This window comes from Semicossyphus pulcher, unplaced genomic scaffold (assembly GCF_022749685.1).
Source record: "Semicossyphus pulcher isolate SPU_LCO1_2020_fin unplaced genomic scaffold, fSemPul1.0.p SCAF_7, whole genome shotgun sequence".
Classification (NCBI taxonomy): Eukaryota; Metazoa; Chordata; class Actinopteri; order Labriformes; family Labridae; genus Semicossyphus; species Semicossyphus pulcher.
The window spans coordinates 4,643,495-4,663,989 of record NW_027211748.1 but is presented as its reverse complement, the minus strand read 5'-3'; the positions used below and the strand labels follow the sequence as shown (position 1 = coordinate 4,663,989).

At 42.8% G+C, this 20,495-nt stretch overlaps 1 protein-coding gene across 2 annotated transcripts in view; it reads right to left on the bottom strand.

The window, feature by feature from the left end:
* The window catches only part of cadm3 (cell adhesion molecule 3), a 118,531-nt gene that overhangs the window by 24,175 nt on the left and 73,861 nt on the right, over positions 1-20,495 (bottom strand). For both annotated transcript variants that reach the window (XM_069684019.1, XM_069684020.1), the window contains exon 5: positions 14,265-14,402. In XM_069684019.1, coding sequence (XP_069540120.1) covers positions 14,265-14,402 — 138 coding nt within the window. The remainder of the gene's footprint in view (positions 1-14,264; positions 14,403-20,495) is intronic.

Below are 20,495 nucleotides of genomic sequence, written 5' to 3'. Positions count from 1 at the left end.
GTGCCTCATATTGGTCATAATCTGTAACTCTTTGAGTACACTTCCCAATTTAACCAGACATCTACAGCTGGCTCCCTTTGTCATGGTTCTAATTCTTCATTCAATTTCGTTTGCAGACTGACCTCATGAGTGTCAAATTTGTTCCTTTTTCTTTGGATTGTCACTTATTTTTAAAGTGCTTACAGAAACCAGAAAAGCAGCCGCTTAGCTCCGCCTGCCCTCTCTGGCAGACCAGCTGTGGTCGAATCAACACTAATCTACTCGCTTCCTAAAGGGTATAAATAACAACTCCAGACAGTGTCGCTGTAACATCCTGCCACAACATCCTTGTTCAGGAGAAAACATGTAAAGAAACTTCCACTTTCAAAGCCGCATCATCAAAGCTGGGAACATCAATGTTGCATGTTGGCAGCTCCGAATAGCAGTCGGAGTTAAGTGAAAAATGTAGTACCCAGAACCCCCCTGTAATGTGACATAACGGCACACGGCACACGGCACACAGCACGCTCCATGTTTACTAACCAGGCCAGTCTGTGATATTCAATGCAGAAGGACAGCAAAGGGATGAGGGAGGCTAAAGATCTAATGTTGCTGCGTCCGGCTTTCTCTGGACTCGCTCGCTCGCTGTTGCTTAGGAGACAGCTTGCATTTCACATGATGTAATGCCTCAGTGAGGACGGAGAGGCAGCTATACCCGGGAACGGAGCTTTAGCTTGGCAAATACAGAGAATCTACAGCATCTTAACGGCAATCTGTTGCAGCCATATTTTGTTATTTGGAGTGATAAAACAGGTCTGTTCTACGGTTTATGTTAAGTCGTGAAATGCACACTTTCACATTTGCTGCTGTTTCCTTTTTGTTATTTTTATTTTACATTTCAGGCAGCAGCCGCAGCTGTCTGTGCAGAATAAAAAGGGGAAGAAGAAGAAGCAGAAGGCAGGTGCATGTGTGTGTGTGTGTGTGTGTGTGTGCGTGTGTGTGTGTGTGTGTGTGTGTGCAGCAGCAAAGAGCGCAGAATGAGACAAAGTATGAAAGCATTAACACAGTGCAGACTGTCATCCGGAGATCGCACTCTATTGTAAGAAAAAACATCAAACTGGGTGGTCAGAGCGTGAAAGTGGTTGGTGAATCTTGGAAAGTGGACCGGAACCTTATCACTTTCTCCAGCATGGACTCACACACACACACACACACACACACACACATGCACACACACAAGCACGGGCACATGTAGGTCAAGCTCATGAATAACATATACACAGAGGAGACAGAGATAGAGGCAAGGGAGCAGATTGGAAAACACACTTCCTCCTCTCTTTCTCCCGCACATGGGTATCATACCCCCCTCCACCTCCTCATCCTCCCACCTCCTCCCCCCCAGAGAACTCTTCAAATACCACTGAATCTAATGACATCTCTCTTTTTATTACCATAACCAGTCCTCTGACCCGCAGAGAAAATTAGTTTACTTTCCAGGTGCATTTCAATAATCCGACGCCACTCAGAGGAGTCTTTTCGTCACTGTCTGCCTCTCTCTCCCTCCCTCCCTCTCTCTCTCCATCGGCACACACAAACACAGACAGTATACAGCCTTTATTAAAGACCACGGATCCCCAACACCAGACCTGGGAGTGGAGAGCTGCTGTTTGTTTACTCACCAACTCCTGTGTACCTCATACATTTGAGCTTTAATAAGTTTTTGGGGCCCAAAGGGTCATGGAAGTGACTCCACACCGTTCATTAAGGGAAAATAAGATGCAGTCAGTTTAAGGGGCTTTTTTCCCAAGACAGCAGTGATGCACATTTATTCATAATTCACATTTCCTCAGTTTATTATGAGATAATCAGGGTAGATTTGCATGTCAGCTGCTGCAAGCGGAGCAACAAGCAAATCGCTCAGGAAAGCAGCAACAGGTTTTGTCGCTCTTAAAGGGCCAGTTCACCCCAAATGATCAAAAAACAAACATTTAAGCGTGCCACATCATTTTTATATTCCTGTCTCTACCAACACACCGTTTGAAAATGAATTTAAAACACTCAACAGAAACAGGGTCATCATTACTCTATGATCCACAGAGCAGGCTGGGAGCAGTTATTCATTCGAGGGAATAATATCGCTCTGTAAGAAACTTTGTTCCAGTAAAAACTGTGTGTGGTTTTTTTATGGTTTAGTCTGAATAAGCCCGAATATTGTTTCTGGAAACAGAGTGTGCTGCTGAATTTTTAAAAATGTTATTTTTCTAAGCTGTGAGCACCAAAACTGATAGTGGTCCCTTCACCGGCACTGTGACAGCAGAGAGGCAACATCTCCAAACTTTGACAAATGAAATGAAAACTACTGAAAAGCTAGATTCAAGTGAAAATGTGTCATGTGGGTAAACCGACCTTTTGACTGTATTCAGGCCCTTTAAAGTCACAATTTGACACATTTCATGAAACAAACTCCAAACAGAAGGACTGGGAGGCGGTGGGCGGCTGTGGCTCAGTGGTAGAGTCGGTCGTCTCTCAATCAGAAGGTCGGGGGTTCGATCCCTTAATGCTAAAGTCACATGACGAAGTGTCCTGAACCCAAAATGACTCCCGAATGCATAGCCTTCAGTGTATGAATAGGGTTAGTATGATTGGAGATTGGCATAGTAGCCTTTGCCATCAGTGTGTGAACGTGACATGTAGTGTAAAAGAGCTTTGAGTGATGTGAAGATTAGAAAACGCTATAAGTGCAGCCCATTTACCATTGTAAGGGCCAAAATACATGAATGAGGACTTACAATTATAAAAACAACACACTCTAGCGAGTGGAGTCATGCGGCTTAAACACAACATAATATAACATCAATTTAAACATGGGGCTTTTGTAGTTTAAATAAGACCAGGCCAGGACTACAAAAATCACCACATACATTTTAAAGTGATAATCTCTGATTTTCATGTAAATAAACATCTGTTAAGTCACCATCTATCACCGAATGAGGTAACACAATGGTGATTGAGCCTATGGCCCACTGATGAAAGACTTTGCATTTGCAGTATTACAGACTGGGTGTCTGTGGCGACTTTTGCTCAAGCAGCACCCAGTTAGTGACGCGTTTTCCTTCAGCCAGCAGTGGTTGGTCTGCCAGAGAGGGTACACTATAAAAAACAACCTATAGAATCTACTCAATAAAATTGATTGGCTGGACACACAAACAAAGATCGATGACTTCAGTTACAACGTTAAAAATAAGTGAAAATCCAAAGAAAAAGAAACAAACTCGACGCTCAGATGAAGCAAACAGTCTGAAAAGGAAAGCGACCGTCAGCCAGGAAAATCAAGAGTTACAACCGGAGCCAACCGTGGACGTCACACATGCAGCACTGTCTGGATATCCGGGAAGTGTGCTCCCACAATTCCTGTCTATCACCATACGTGCCGCCAAAGAGAGATTAGCACTGTAAACAATGTCATGTAAACATCTGTGTAGAGTCATACACCAGTGGGGCCAAACGTTTTGGAGCTGGTAAGTTTTTTTGTAAGTGTTGCCACTGGCGTCCCAAAGTCTTAACCCTTGTCCGGTGCAACGCCGACCCAGTTGACTTTAAGATGTTTAAACAGCTATAATGTTTTTATATTTAGAGGAATATGTGAAACAGATCATTTGAAGGACTTGTGACCTGCTCTATGGAGTTGTTCAGTCTTTTTAGGCTCTAGAACATTTGTGTTCAGTTTCCTTCATCAGGTTTCCCCAGCGCAGTGGGCCAAACCGATTTGCAAATTAGAGATGAAGGAAAGCATTGAACTCTTACTCAACAGGTGAGACATGTGGCTCTATGTAAATGATGCTGCTGCTCAGTCTCACCTGCAAAAGTACATAAGGTGATGACATGTAAATGTTGGCTGCAGCTTGTTTCGCTGCTTCCACGCAGCCAGAAAATCAATTAGTGCAGGTTTTATTAATGAGTGTGATGTATGAAAGTCTGACACTCAGGCTAGTTAAAAGGCTGGTTCTCTGTGTGTAGAGCTGATGGTGTGTAGAGGTAAAAATAAAGGTGTGAAAAGTGATGGTGGATCAGTGTTAAATGGAAAGCAGCCATACGCCTATTTATGCCTGTTAGCATAAATTAAAACACAGCCTTAATTGGGGAAGAGAGATACATGCCTCTCTTAAAGAGCTTATATGTGACAACAAGGGTTAAACAAGTGCATTTACTTTATTTGAACCGACTAAGTTTTGTCTTTAAAGTTGTAACCTCAAAGATCTCAGTTTCATTGTCGCTGGCGGCACCTATGGCGATAAACGGTAATTACAGGAGCACACTTCCCAGATATCAAGACAGTGCTACATGTGTGACGTCCGACGTCCAATTTGTTTCTTCTTCCTTGGATTTTCACTTATTTTGAAGTTGTATCTGTAGTCATCCATCTTTTCTTTGTTTGTTCAGCCATAGTAGATTACTGTTTACTCGCAACACTTGCAGAGAGCGGAAAAGCAGCCGCTTAGCTCCGCCTTCACTGTAAAAAAGGAGAGTAGTAAATAAAATTCATGCAAATTGTGTAAATTAAACTAAAAGTATATAAGTCAGCAAGTGAATTAATAGAAGTTAGTTAAGTTTACCTGCATTACCTAATTTTCAACAGTAACAACTGCAGCCCAAAATAACATATAATCTACCCACAGGTATCGGGCCTGTACTGCAGAGTGCACACGTGTCAACGACTGTCCTTGGCTGCAGGCCAGGGTTGGATTAATAGGTGCGAGTATCGCAAGCATTGGTGAGCCATTGGGGTTTATATATTTTTTAGTTAGATATACCAGACGATTTGTAGTCGCTGTGTTTGTATATAACAAGAAATTAAATTCCCAAAAGGCTGCACGGTTAACGCTGTCGCTTCACAGCTAGAAGATTCCTAGTTCAAATCCCGGATCAAACGCAGGAGGCCTTTCTGTGTTGAGGATGCATGTTCTCCCTGTGCATGCGTGAGTTCCCTCCAGGTACTCCGGCTTCCTCCCAGGAGTCCAACATGCTGGTTAGGTTCATCGGGGACTCTTGCCTGCGAGTGTCAGCGTGAAAAGTTGTCTGTCTCCATGTGTCAAGAGTTGTTATTACTCCTTTTTATTAAGTGATTAGTTGTGTAATCTATTGAGAAATGTTAAGTAGAATTTACCCAATTTATTTTAGTGCATCATTGTTGTTAAATTTAGGTACTCTTCATTCAAAACATAGGGTAAAATTTACTCTATCAAAATATATAGGTTGCTTTTCATAGTGTACTCTGGCAGACTCTGTTTTTCCATGAAAGTCACCACCAACACCCAGTCTGTGATACTGCAAATGCAAAGGCTTTCACCAGTGGGCCACAGGCTCAATCACCATTGTGTTACCTCATTCGGTGATAGATAGAGACTTAACAGACATTTATTTACATGAAAATCTTCTTATATCTTTAAAAAACTAGCATGAAACAAAAAAGGCCCCACATGCTTTAACACATATCTTTGATCCAAACTTCTCTATGTGCTCAGGTTACAGAACACAGGTTAATTGTATGATACCAGCTGCTTATCACAGGATTCATCACTATCAGCAATAGTTCAAAAGTTGGTCCACAAAATACCCGCTCATTACAAAAACACATCATATCATCAAAGTTACATTTTAATGACTTTTGAATCATTAAAAATAAATATCAATATTCAATTAGTGGAAGTGTGTGCTGCATTCTCCCTCTTTAATATTTAAGCTCGACTATCCTCTCGGCACCTGCTGCAAATTTAATGGGGCGCCCGTACTTTTTTTCATTAAAACTCCAATTCCTCGAATAAAAAGGTGGGCAACTGGAACAACCTTGAGACTAACTTCCCCCCAGGTGGCGATGCGACGCAGATGAGGTTCCGGTGCTGCTGATGCCTCAACCCTCCAGTGTACAATCCGCCATAAAAATCATATTAGGAGAATCAAACAACTGGATGCAGCAATTACTGCGTCCCGCATGGTGGGGCCTTTCAGGCTGGAGAAGTGTGCTTGTGAACATAGGTTCGGCATTAGAGCTGGAACAATTAGTCAATTAATCGATTAGAAGATGGAACCAAAATTATTTAGTCTGCTTATGAGATGTAAAATGTGGGTTTTATAATGGAGGGTATGAATCTGCCAGTGGGCAGAGAGAGCTTCATGTGTTTTTAATGCTAATTCAGCTCAGTGAAATCTTGTGAGAGGTGAAAGGAAACTAATTGATCTGCATGTGAAATCCATCCTAATTAATATGTTTCGAATGTAGAAATGATCCTAATGCACTTTAAACTTATAATAGATTAATAACAGGGGAACTTGTTGCACTCTTTGCCAGTCTGCAGCATTTTATCCTCAACGATTTATTTCATCAATGAATCATTTCAAGACATTTTTCAAGTAAAAATCATTAGCTGGGCTCTGCTCCTCAGAAGTAAGTATTCGCAGCTCTTTGTGTTTCATATTGTTGTTGTGAGAGAAAGAAATCAAACTGAAGACCTTTGAAAATGTGACATTTACTGCTTGTGTGGAATATCTTTGAGTTTTGGCCGGTCAAAACAAGTAAAAAAAAGCCGCCACTTTGGCTTCAGCTGAACTGTCATGGAGATTTTCACCTGTATCTTACAGCTTATAGACAAAAGCTCCAGCAGAAGAAGACCTCATAGTAATGAAAGAAATGTTCAGTTGCAGCCCTACATCTCGATCTGGAGGAATATTAGAGAAAAGGCCGGCTGGACCACTGTGGGATGCAAAGTAAATGAGAGAGTAAAACTCATTAATATTCAGCTACTTTGCCAAGAGAACAAGCCGCTTAACCCCCGGCTACTCCAGTGAAGCTGCTCAGCCGTCAGATGTAGGAGACTCTGGTTCTACTTGGCATGAGTGAGGTGTGAAAATGTGTAACTGTGAATAGACAGTAATATGTGGTTAAACACATCCGTGCATGCTCAGCAAAAAGTCCCACTTCCCTTGATAAGGGGGGACGGTTTTAGAATAATCAAACGGTCATCAGTTTTAAGCGGAAATCGGATTACGGACGGTGAAAGAGCGTTCAGAGAAGGTCATCGAATTTAGAAAGAGATTGAATTAGTCCTGCTGAATAACCAGGGGAGCGTAACTGCTGGGTCATATTTTAGTTTTGTCTTACTATGTCTGACTGGACTACATCTATCTCCACTGGTGGAGGTCATTGACACAGATAAAATTGGCTTTTTCTGCTGTATTCTTACTTTATATCACTACAATACTGATGCAAACACTGATCTATCAACTTTGCTCCAATTATTTTACACTTACAGTCATGATTAACTTTATTTAAACACAAACTATATGTTCGGCTCTTGAAATATGATGCAATCTAATAAATTAAACAGTTTTATAAAGTTGTCAAAATTGGCTCCACTTTGACCACTTTCTCAGGTATTAAAGGCACAGTATGTAATTTCCACCACTAGGGGGCTTTTAACAATAACAAAAGGTGCAGTTTGCTAAAGTTGTAACGTTGCGTGGGATTATGGGAGTTGTTGTCTTCATTATTAAACGACCACCATTGTGAGCAGCAATAATTATTCATGCTAAATCACGAGTGAGCAATAAAAAAAATATTAATCAACATCAATATTAAACAATCAGTAGGACGCCTCCAGTCTACTCCAGGAGTCCTCACACGTACAAGTACATTTGAACACATCACACCGGTAGTCTAAACACTTCATTGGCTCCCCGTACAATACAGAATCACATTTAAAATCCTATTATTAGCCCCTCGGGTCATCAGGTGGAGGTCTTTTAGCTGTACCCAGCATTAGATCCAAGTCCAGTGAGGGGGCTTTTAGTTACTGTGGTCCTCTGGAACAAGCTGCCTGTTGACCTGAGGTACATCACAACTGTGTCTACTTTTAAAACTAAACTCAAAATCCATTTATTCTCCTGAGCATACGTGTGTGTGTGTGTGTGTGATCACTTGTGCCAGTGGTTGTATGTTATTTTATTCTCTTTTTGGGTGTTTGATTTCTCTGTGATGTGTCTGAATGCATGTTTCATTAATTTGATTTTATATGTCGTTCATGTTTGTTTGTTTCTGTGTTTTACCCCCAATGTAAAGCACATTGAGCTTACCTGTAATGAAATGTGCTTTATAGATGAAATTGCTGTTGCTATTGCCAGAGGCCCTAGCTAGCTAGTTAGCCGACTTCCTTCCCACAAAAGTCAATAATATATATAAAACAAGTCTCATTGTTTTTGGACATTTTAGTGCGGAAATTTTAAAGATTTTGTCTCGAAGATCTCAATTTCACCCCCTTTGGCGCCCCGAAAGGTGATAAACAGTAATTACAGGAGTACACTTCCCAATTTAACCAGACGTCCACGATTGGCTCCCTTTGTCATGGTTGTAACTCTTGATTTTCCTGGTTGACGGTCGCTTTCCTTTTCAGACTGTTTGCTTCATCTGAGTGTCGAGTTTGTTTCTTTTTCTTTGGATTTTCACTTATTGTTGAAGTTGTATCTGTAGTCATCCATCTTTTCTTTGTTTGTTCAGCCATAGTAGATTACTGTTTACTCGCAACACTTGCAAAGACCGGAAAAGCAGCCACTTAGCTCCGCCTACCCTCTCTGGCAGACCAACCACTGCTGGCTGATGGAAAACACGTCACTAACTGGGCGCCGCTTGTGAAGTCGCCACCGATGCTTTCATCAGTGGGCCATAGGCTCAATCACTATTATGTTACCTCATTTGGCGATAGATAGAGACTTAACAGACATTTATTTAAATGAAAATCTTTGAGATTATTACTTTGATTACGAGTGAGGGTATCAAATAAACTTACAAGGGCGATATGACACCATTGACAGGGAATCTAATGAAACACCTGTAACCTGAAATACAATTACAGGTAACCCTGGATGTCAGTATTGTTGGAAACATTCAGGATCATTTAACTAACTAGCTCTGGTTGTTTTTACATTTTAATGTGGAAATGTTACATTTTTAACAGCTCTATAATAATTAGTGTTAAAATGGTTCATTTATCATATTATTACTTTATTACTGAAGTAAAATGTCGATCATTCATTGGCTGCAGCTTCTTGAATTTGATGTATAACTGTTTTTTTCCATCACTGCAAAATCTAACAGCGACAAAACAGGCAGCTTTAGAAGACGTGGTTTTGAGCTCTGGGATCTTGTGACGGTCATGACATGAATTTATTCCTTTCTGAAAAAGGATGTAACAAAACAAATCCAGGCGACGTGGAATCTGTTTATTCTGTTAAAACTTCTGTTTCAAATCTGCTGTGGCTCACATTTTGCCCTCAACACTTTTAGACCTCAGAGCTACTTTGTGGCACTAATAAAGCTGCAAAAGGCAGGTGTTATATAATATGCATAATTATAAAGAAGTCTCAGAGGCACCGCTTTTTTTTTTTCTTTCAGCAAATGAGGCAGATTCTTTACTTTTATTTAAGTAGAAATTCAAATGCAGGATTTTTACTTCATCACGTTGCAGCTATGAACGGCCGAGTGCTGCTTCCTGTCTCTCTCGCTCCTCTCTTACATTACGATCCTCCATATGGACACACGCCCATGTAGGCTTCGCCATCCGCCCCACGTCCCGCATTATGACAATTTGGGCCGGTATTCAGCTGGTATGGCCTTAACTGCCACCATAAATCCCCATTATCCTCAATCCAATACATCGATGTCACTAAATGATCCATAGCCCTTTCACACAGTACAACTAATACAGTCTTCAAAGCTCTTAGCCTTTCATTCTTCTCAATTACCACTCCCTTTCCCGCACTCCTCCATCTCCCCTCCTCCTCCTCTTCCCCCCCTCTATCTAAATCCTCTTTCCGGATTTCTCTCTCCATTTCGTCAGCCTTTCCTCCTTTCCTCTCCCCTCTCTCCTGTTGCGCTCACCAGTCCCCCTCTTCTTTAAAACTGGTCCCCCCCTTCACTTCATCCTCTGCCCCCAGTCTGCGCTCCCTCTCAGCCGCAAAGCCGCCTCGCTTCTTCTTCTTCTTCTGTGGTTTTCTTAATTCCCTGCCTGCTCTCTCTTTCTCCCTCAGTCTCCCTCTTCCATCGCCTTTTTGCAACTTCCATCACTCTCTCTGTATCTTTGCAGTCGCTCCGTCTATTTTCATGCACACACACACACACACACACACACCCGCTCATTCACTCTTTCCCTCTGTTCTCTGTTTTCTCCGCAGACCCTCACTGTCACTTTCTTGATACAAGGCGCCTCTCTCTCCCTCGCACACACACACACACACTCTCTCTCTGCATCTGTGTCGGCCTCATTCCCTTCTCTCTCTTTCTCCTTCTTTGCTTTACTGTCACTGAAGCTGTCAGAGAAGCAGCAGTATTTCTAACACACGCACGCACACACTCACATACCTAGACTACAACTGCATGAATGAGAAGCTGTAATAATAGCATGCTGACCTGGGGTGCTCTTCTCCTATCAAGCCGGAGATGAGCACTGTTGTGACAGAGTGTGTGCGTGATTATCATCAGTCTATTACCAGTGTTTGTGTGTTGACCGACGGGGTGTGTGTGTGATAGAGTGTCGTTGCAGCGATGACTGATTGGTGTTGTCTGGAGTCAGGACGGCTGGGCGAGGCCTCGAACACACCATCATTCACATCCAGTTGATCTCCGTCAAATCTCTCTCTGTCCGTCTCTATTTGTCTCTGTTCTCACAGTGCTTTAAAGGGTCGCTTCAGCCAAATTAAACAGAACAGAACTAATGTTCCCTGTTACTTTGGATGCAACCCTGCCAGCAGACAAGACCAGTGATTCAGCAAAAACCCTGCATTAGGTTCATGATGATGTTTTTCTTCATTCAATGAACCATTTAAAAATGATTTATTTAAGCAATATATTTGCGAGGTCCTGCCAAAGATCCTGTTATGGCACATAAACAACAGTTTAAGGGGCACTATTTTACTAATAATGCACTCAGAAATGTTAGGTTGATTGTGCTGCGTCACTATCTTGGTTTATTTTTAGGGTACTGTACACACTCCGCTGGGTCGATCGCGCTCGGTCAGAGGATGTAAACTCCCAGCTGAACAGCTGTTTGCGTTACTTTGACCCCACTGCTGGTTCATTTGCTTTAACGCTTGTTGATCCTTCTGGATCCTTCTCTCACAGCCAGATGTCTCACAACACACATGGTCATGCTGCGATAATATATACATTTCACCTATTGTTTGGATAAGCTGTGGTCACAGCAACATCTTAAGCTTAATTTAAGTGTAAAACAGATATTCTGGGGTCATAAGGGGTGGGGGTTACTGGTTTTTACTCTGTTATATTCCTTTACTAGCTCGCTAACTTGCCATTCTTTAGGGCCTGTGTCCACTAACAGCATTTTTTGCGCTGGCGGCGCCCACAACCTCAATTTCAGAGCGCTTCTCACCGGCGCCTACTGTTGCTTGGTTATGGAAGTTTTCTGGCGGCACATCCGCTTCCCCTGTGACCATTGAGTTTGTTCTAAATCGCTCTGTATGTTTAATATTTGCTTTTATTATAAGGAAATATAGTAAAGAAAAGTAAACCAATAGAAATGAATCGTGTCCTGGCATTAGCAGCAGCTCGACACCTGGAAATTGTACCCTCGAAAAAAAGCTTCTCCTAACGCTATTGCTGTTGATAAAGTTGATTTCAGAAGTCCCGCACCTTTTTGATTTTGATGGGAGAAGTGGAGGGAGAAGTGACATTGACGAGTGTGGCGGTGTTCAAAAAGTTTATCTATTTTCAACTGAGAACGCAGTGACAAAAAACAGCTGACACTGAGGGCGTTTTTGCACTGAGGACGCCGAGCGCTGAAAACGCTGAACTACAGGTTTTGTTAAGAAAATGCCTTTCGTGGACACCGGCCCTTAATAAATGCTAGCTTGCTAACTTTAACAACAGCAATAACGTTAGCTAATTAAGCTGCTGGATCTGCAGCCTTTCTGAATTTTTCAATTTAATGTGTAGCTGGCTCTCTTTACTTTGTTGCTGCACATTTTATCTCAAAAGTTTAAGGTAAAGTTAGCTAGCTAGTTAGCTCGTCTTTACTCTTGCTGCTATAGGTTAAGGCTCCTCGGCCTGTCTGCTTCTTTCTCCTTTCTCTATACCTTCATCTCTATTGCCGTTCCAAACTTGTCCTTCAAACAGCCTGTAATATGAACATGTTTTAAATATTCAATATCATTATCTATATCATTTATTAAAGTAGTCAGCTACACGCCCATCCAGCTCTCATACCTCCCAACCTTCACTCTCCATCATGCTACATAAAGGGCTAACTCCTCTCTGCTCTGGCACTGGATGTGAATCATAAGTGCAGCTCAGTCCGGTGTAACCATACTTCAATGGTTAAGGCCTATTTCTTCAGCAGAGACAGTTCCTGTGAAATCTCTCCACAGCCAGGTTATCCAGAGCGATCAAAACATTGTTTCTGCAGAGACATGTTGCTGTGGAATCTTTTTAATGAAACTCTTCAATGTTGCGAGCACCACAAACAAAATTGCATTCACCTCCATTATATTGTATCGTCTGCGGAAATCTCAAGAGAGTGTCTGCGTGGCTAGATCCCATTACAGGTAAGAGGAAAAATACATCTTTTTGTGTTCTGGGCTAGCTGACCCTTTAAACCAAAATCTGATCGCTTTAAAAAGCAACAATCTCCAGACTCCTCTTCCCCTCTGTCTCCTGTTCTCAGTTTGTCTGTAACAAAAAGACCAGATAATCTGTCCTCAGGCAGGCAGCTCTCCCATTTCTCCCTCTCTTTGTAGCTTCAGTCCATTCTTTCGATTCATTTCAATCCATAATTATACTAAACACCAACGCTGCCAAGGCGTCAGGACAAGAGATGGGCATTTTTGCATTACAAAGCCCGAGTGTAGCATTTTCACATCAATAAATAACTATCATATTATAACATCATATCACATTAGTGTAATCACTGAAGAAAAGACCACTGTAAAGACGATCTAGCAGTCTGAACACTGAGGTTTACAGATTTGGCGGGACATCTGCCGAAGCTCTGTAAACGCACAGACAGAGGGCGCTGTTCTCTCCTGTGCTAACACAGCTTAGCGCTTATTGTTTGTGGTGACGGCAGATGGTGGAGGGAGCAAAAGGGCGACAGAAACAACACTTCCAACATGTTTGTTCTGCTCAGTAAAGCAAAACAGAAAACCTTTGACTGATGAGGCAAACAAGAAACGGGAAGGGCGGAGGGAGGGGTGTACAGGCGTAATTTGGAGAAACGCGACCACTGCCAATACCTCTGGTGTGAGTCAGAGGCTGCCAATCGGCCGCTTGATTCTCAGTTTATCTGTAAGAAGAAAGACGGTTAATTTGTCCTCTCCTGACATCCTCGCTGTGCTCTCTCTTTCTGCCTCTCTCTTTCTCTTCCCTGCTCATTTTTCTTGTTTATCAGTAACAAAAGACCAAGCAGTCTGACCTCATGCAAAGCTCTCCCTATCTCTGTTTCTCTGTTCAGCCTCATCCCTTCATCCTCTCCTCCGCCCGGCCTTTTATTGCCTGATTCTGCCGTTATCCCCGGCTCGATCCGACCCACGCTGTATATCTCTCGCTCGCTGTTGTGTCGCTCTCAGTTGCAGATATGTTGCAGCTCAACGGATGACACGCGCACACACACATACACTTGCAGAAATAAACTCTGCATCAACACACACACACACAAAACAATAAAAGCAAACACACACACAGTTCCTGGATGCATGCATGGGAATTAATTTAAAGGATCAAGACATGAATGACAGGAGAGAAGGGCGCAAACACTCTCGCAGCGGGATTCTTCTGCACTCGCACACACACGAGCAGCATGATCTTGCACTTGCACACACACACATATGCAGGCAGGACACACAGAGCGACAGCAGGCAACGTGGCAAGGACGCAACACACACACACACACACACAGCATGATCACATTCAGAAACACACGCACAATCAAATACAGGTACACTTTCAAATCCCCGTACACACTCAGTAGCCTACCGCAGCATCACGCAAACACTTTAAGTCCACAAAGAAACACACACACACACAAACCACATCCTCGCATTCCTGTGGAATATCCTCACGGCTACACACTCGCACACATACACACAATCACACCAATGCACTTTCCTGACCACACACACAGATCCAGCAAGAGTACAACAACAACAGACACGGCCAGCGCACATTTTTCTGACCCCACAATACAAACACACACACAGAGCATCCACACACTCTCTGTGTGTCTCACCTTCCAGCTGGAGGTCTCCTAGGTACCAGTGCAGAACGGCGGGGGGTTTGCTGCCGGTGCTGGTGCAGGTCAGGGTGACTTTGCCCCCCTCGGGCACCGCATTCTCAAAGCCTGAGATCTGAGGTTTACCGGGCACACCTAGAGCGAGAGGGAGACAGAATGAGTTAGAGAGAGGGGGAACTTTTATGCTGCAGGGCTCACCTTGTAGCCAGGCAAAGCAAAAGAGGTCAGGGCCGATCGCTGAGCTTCAATCAAGTGCAGCACATTTCTTTGTAAAGTTGTTGTGAGTCAAAATTGGGGAGAAAATGAATAACAGCTGCAGAATTTGACACAGCGTCCTCAATAGCACAGATGAGCTCGACTTTATTTGGTCAATTCTGAAAGCTCTGATGGAAACCAGCTCGGGGAGAAAAATAATGATGCAGGCTCGCTAAGATTTGCCCTAAAAATGCTTCAGAGTCACGGCACAGCAGCTGAAATGTCTGCAACGCTTCTGACCTTCCACGAGCATCAAACCTGCTGTGTCCTCATCAGTGTCCATCAGGGCAGGTGCACTCCAATATTGCTGTTTCACTGACAGCCAGTCACTTAAAGTGGGCAAATAGTGACAATTGTGTAAGGAAGGGCGTGACTTCATGTCGTTAGAGCACCACAGGAGCTGCTAGAGCCGAGGTTAGGTTGTCAGTTTAATACTCAAGAGGGTTTTTGAACCACACTTCCTACCAAATATCAATTTTGGTTTCTTTCATCCGTGACCACAATCCTTCCCGAGCTGCAGCAAAGTGTTTTTCCGAGCTCTAACTCAACCAAACATTAACCACAGCGGTGGCAGATCAGAAGCTGTTTATGTGAATCAATTCCTTCCTGGTTATTTTGTGAATGATTTTGAAGACCAGATCCAAGTGTCTCATATCGGCTGTTGATTTATTTTGGCAATAAGGTTAAAGGGTTGATAGACATTCAATAACATTCTTGTTATTTTCTTTGATGATATCTCCATTCAGCAGTTACATAATGGGGTCTGTTGTGGCACAGAAAAATATTGACAAAGGAGCGATATTCAATCGTTTTTCTTGCCGATACCAGATCTGCTTACTATAATTAGGTCAGTATCAGGCCCAATAAGGATGTGGTGCTTTGGATGGAGGCATCTCTTGGTGAGCCTCATGTTAAACACAGTGGGACTCTTGCTGGGTCTGGGCTGCAATGTTTAGTCAATCAAAAGAAAATACATTTCTAACCGAATTCGGTAATCAACATTTCGTTTGAGTAATTCTTATTTTTTACGATTTTTTTTGGCCTTCATCTATAGGACAGCTGAAGATTGACAGAAAATGGGGAAGAGAGAGTCGGGATGACGTGCACCAAAGGGCAGTGAGTTGGAGTCGAACCCACAGCCGATGCTTCGAGGACATCGCCTCTATACATTGGGCTCCTGCTCTTATAATTAACCTACCCCATGATGCTTAGTGGTCAATGTGCAAGCAGCATTGCCAACTTCAACAGACCCAGAGAGCTAAACCTGCGCCCCGTTTCAGTACTTTCTTAAGAAAAAAGGCTTCTTAAAGAGCAGCTCCAGTCATGTCTTCAGACGTATAAAATGCTCTGCACAAAATAATAAATTGTGTCTGATATGTTTTTTTTTTCCTCCTTCTCCCTCATTAAAAATTCTTGAATCTACATAGTCCCCGCCCATTATGCGAATTTCCAAACGCCCCCTCCGTCGCGAAAACAAAACACGTCTCTGCCATCATTTAGTGGCAACTTAGCTAGCTTGAAATGTAGTAATTAGCAGTAGTAACATTAATGTTAGTATTCAGTAGTGAGTTTGCAAAAATTATAATGGCGGTTACAGCTGGCTCGCGCATCGCCGAAGTGGTTGCCATAGGTTACACATAATGATATAGATAGCGTCACCCCGTCGATTAACGGGATTGGCTCCTTAGGTTTGTGACGTCTCAAACCTGCCAATCTGAAAACGTGTTGTTCAGCCTGTCCTTGGTACACTGCAGTTTAAAAGCAGACAGGCCCAGCCATGGAGATGACTGCTGATGTTGTCCCTAATGTGTCTTGTAGAGCATAAAAAACACCACATGGAGATGTTTACAAGGTAAAACACTTGTTGTTCACTGGAGCGGGTCTTTAAATTGACAGATTCTGCTGCTTTGCTTTGTTATGTATGACAGTAAATGCAGAGTCTTTCAGTTTTGGACTGTTGGTTGGGCAAAAGAGCAATTTAAAGATGTCACTGTGGTATCTGGGAAGTTGTGATGAGCATTGTTCCACGATGAATGCTGATCACATTTTTAAGTAAGTTATGACAGCGGCATTCACAAGCTTAATATAGAGACAAAACTATTCCCAAGGACAAACTTAATATCCCAACAGTACTCATGGCAAACACATGAAGTATTTATTCCAACATGTGAAGCTCCCAAAAGGAAGCTTGGCTGCCGACTGAGATGGACATCCAATTAATTCAATGGGAAATATAATAATGCTTTATTGCTTTAAAATCAGCAGCATGAGGTCTGCATTAACTCTGACAGCCATGGCATTTCTACATTTCAAATCACTCTGGTAAATAATAGCGTGTGACTGTTCACTCTAAGTACTTCAGGTCAGTTCAAAATGTCAAGGAAATTAAATTTTGCTCAGATTATTAAACACGACTCACAGAATTCATTAGTTAAAAGCCAAGATGGGACTCAGAGTGACTCAGTCAGACTTAATGGTTTTTCGGGAGGGCACTGGTGCCTCGTGTGATAGTTTGAAAGAAAAACTGAGAGGGACAGACGGATGAAATGAGGTCGGGTTGGAAATGACTTCAGCCAATGAGACACCTCCGGCCAAACCGAAATTTCACGGTTCGTCTTCCCTCTCTCCCACAGGTGTTCCTCCACAACCCAGAGCCGTCATTTACAATAACAAAACATTTCTGCTTAATTACTATTTCAACGTGGAGTGAAAGTTGGAGTGAAAACAACACAACCCGGAGAGTGCCAAATATTTCAGAATACACTTTGTCTTGCACATCATTGTCGAAGGCAAGAGTGAAGAAAATTAAACTTTCCTCGCCGTCGCTCCATCTGGAGTCGCTGTGGGCGGCACTTTTCTCCAAGAGTTGGCCACGCTCACTGTCATTCTGCTTTTTGGAAAGAAGAACATTCGGTTTGCTGTCTACCACATACCGCTGTCATTAAGGGAAGAGAGAGAAAGTGATGGAAACAGAGAGAGAGAGAGAGAAAGAGAGAGAGAGAGAGAAGAGCAAAGAAAGTTAGACTGATTGATGTCGAAGGAGAGACGAGACCGAGTCAAGATGGGACGAAGGAAAGTTACACTTCTGGATCAACACTGACAAGACCTGAACGTGATGGAAAGGATGGATGGATGGATGATAGCGAGAGAGAGAGAGAGAAATAGAAGAAGGGATGGATGGATGGATGGATGGATGATGGATGGATGGATGATAGAGAGAGAGAGAGAGAGAGAGAGAGAGAGAGAAAAAGAAATAGAAGACGGGATGGATGGATTGTAGAGAAAGAGAGAAGGATGAATGGATGGACAGAGAGAGAGACAGAGAGAGAGAGAAGGATGAATGCATGGATAGATAGAGAGAGAGAGAGATGATAGAGAGACAGAGAGAGAGATGATAGAGAGAGAGAGAGAGAGAAATAGAAGAAGGGATGGATGGATGGAGAGAGAGAGAAAAGGAGAGCGAGAAGGAGATAGATAGATAGATAGATAAATAGATAGATAGATAGATAGATAGATAGATAGATAGATAGACAGACAGATAGAGAGATAGATAGATAGATAGACGGTTGGCTTGTCGATAGATGGATGTACAGCAGACAGACAGACAGACGGATGGAGAGATAGATTGTAGGTTGGATAAGCAAACAGACACAGACCGGAACATTCCGATATAAAGTGCTGTGAACAAAAAAAGGTATAGATCAAAAAAATAAAAACGTGGTCAATTTTTAATGTAGCAGTATTTGATGTAGTGCTCTGTGTGCGGAAGCTCTCTGGCTGTAAAGTAGCATTGAATATTAATAAGGGAATAATACTGCACGTATAGAACTGGTTGGAGAAGCCCTGTCGAGACCCTTTCCCGTACAAGGAGAATAAAGGAGAATAAAGCCGTGATAAATTATTCTCTGCTTAGCTCAGGAGAGAGCGCGGAGGCATGGCACACATTTTACCCTAACAGAAGCACGGCAGTTTCAAACTGACCACACTCAGCAGTTATGTGCCCGTGTGTGTTTGCGGATGTGTCTATCAAAACGCTGCTCGTGTCAAAACAGGAATAAAACATACGCATGAACACCGCTGTGCCAAAACTGGATATCTTTGGCTGATTTCCCCCATAGGGGCCTGTGCATTTTAGACATTTTACCATACATTTTTAATGGTTTGGCTCTCTCTCGGGGGTCATGAAATATTTATCGGACGCAGAATACAGTGTCACAGCTGTCAATTACAGCCAATATGAAATGCTTGAATCACAATTACTGCAAAACGGGTCGAAGTACGGAGGAGTGATTCTCATCTTAATTTGAATTTAAAGAGCTAAAGTAGAGCCGCCTTCACCCTTGCACCGACACTCACGTCCCCCTCCCCCCTTTCACACAAACATCACATTAACATTTCAGGCGTTCTGCTCAGGCTGTGGTCCACAGCGACTACATTGAATTCTTTTCAATACACCTTGCAGCGCTGCCAAAACATTTGAATAAATATCAACTAAATGGTTTATTCAAGGATGCTTCCACAGCTGTTGACTGACAAACCTCAAATTTGGGCAGCAACCTTGTGGACTTTCAGTCATTGAGCAGCCGTTGTAAACATAACTGACCCTGCCCCACCCTGACTTTAAAAAATTTAGCATCTCTTGTTTCCACTAAGTGCAGTTTCAGACGAAATTAGGCAGAAATGCTGTGAAGCTCAGTTTTCATCCAGCAATTTATTGGCAAATGATGCTGTATTGAATTAGAAACGCTGAGAGGAAACAGCAAAAACTGATGAAAAAACCTCCTAAATATCACAAATAAGCTTACAAGTATGCAAAATTGAAGCCTGTTTGTTGAGTAAATGGATGTGGGTTTTTCGTGATCAGCACAAAGAATGACTCAATTTCATTACACAGCAATTTAAAAGTGGCACTGGAGGCCTTGAAATGTTGGCCGTAAATCTGCCCACCACAACCTCCCAGGAATATCCGACCAGCTGTCTCTCCTGTGTATACTGTAAGTCTCTATTGTGGTTGTGCTGCCATTAGATGGTGCATTACAGTATTGCCAAGCACGCTGCTTTGTTCTCATCTTCAAGAGAAACCATGAGATATGGCCAGAATAAACCGACATGGAGGAACAATAACAACTCGACTAATAAAAATCAATGCTTGAAAGACGGTTTGTGGCGGCCCAAAGCCGATTAGCCCAATATCCAATCAATAAACAGGCCCGCTCACCGCTGACGGTCTGACCGCAATTTATGGCAGGCTGCAGGGAAGCGTCACACACGTCGGTGATAACATCCATCCCAAGGAAGATGAGTGGAGCAGGTTTATCTTCAGAGAGATATACGAGGTCGTAACCTTACACAAAGGTTAACGCTATAAGCACGGATCTGGATCAAACAGGATGAAGGCATCATGAGGCTCTGGGATGAGGGATAATGTTTCAGTATACGTAACAAGTTTGTCTATCTATTTTTTAGTTCTTCTGTGGCACAAAAAGGCAACAAAAAAAATAGCTTCTCTTTAAAGGGGAAGGCCATAATTGAACCTTGGCTAAGACCCGCCCCCCTTAGTTACTGTTGCTACGCCTGACAAGCTTTCGCACCGGCATGTAAATATTATGCCCTTTTCAACTATAACATTGAGAGATGTTCCACAGGAAATAATAGCTAACTTCTCGAAAATAGTTCCCAAATATCAGAGAGAAGTCGACAGAAAGGACGACAACAAAAGCTACATCCAGAATGTAATGTGTTGAGAAGGAAGAGGACATAAAAATGGAGGCTAAAGCTCAGCGGTCCCAATGCGAGTGTCAGGCACCCCACATCTTGACAATCCATGTTCAGGACAATCATATACAGGAACAACAATGTTCTTGTGCAGCAGTGTAAGTCAGGGGTTCCCAACCTGTGGACCGGTACCGGCCGTAGGTGGTTCAGCACCGGGCCGCGAAACCCAATAGGTGTCTGTGACATTCCAAACATACG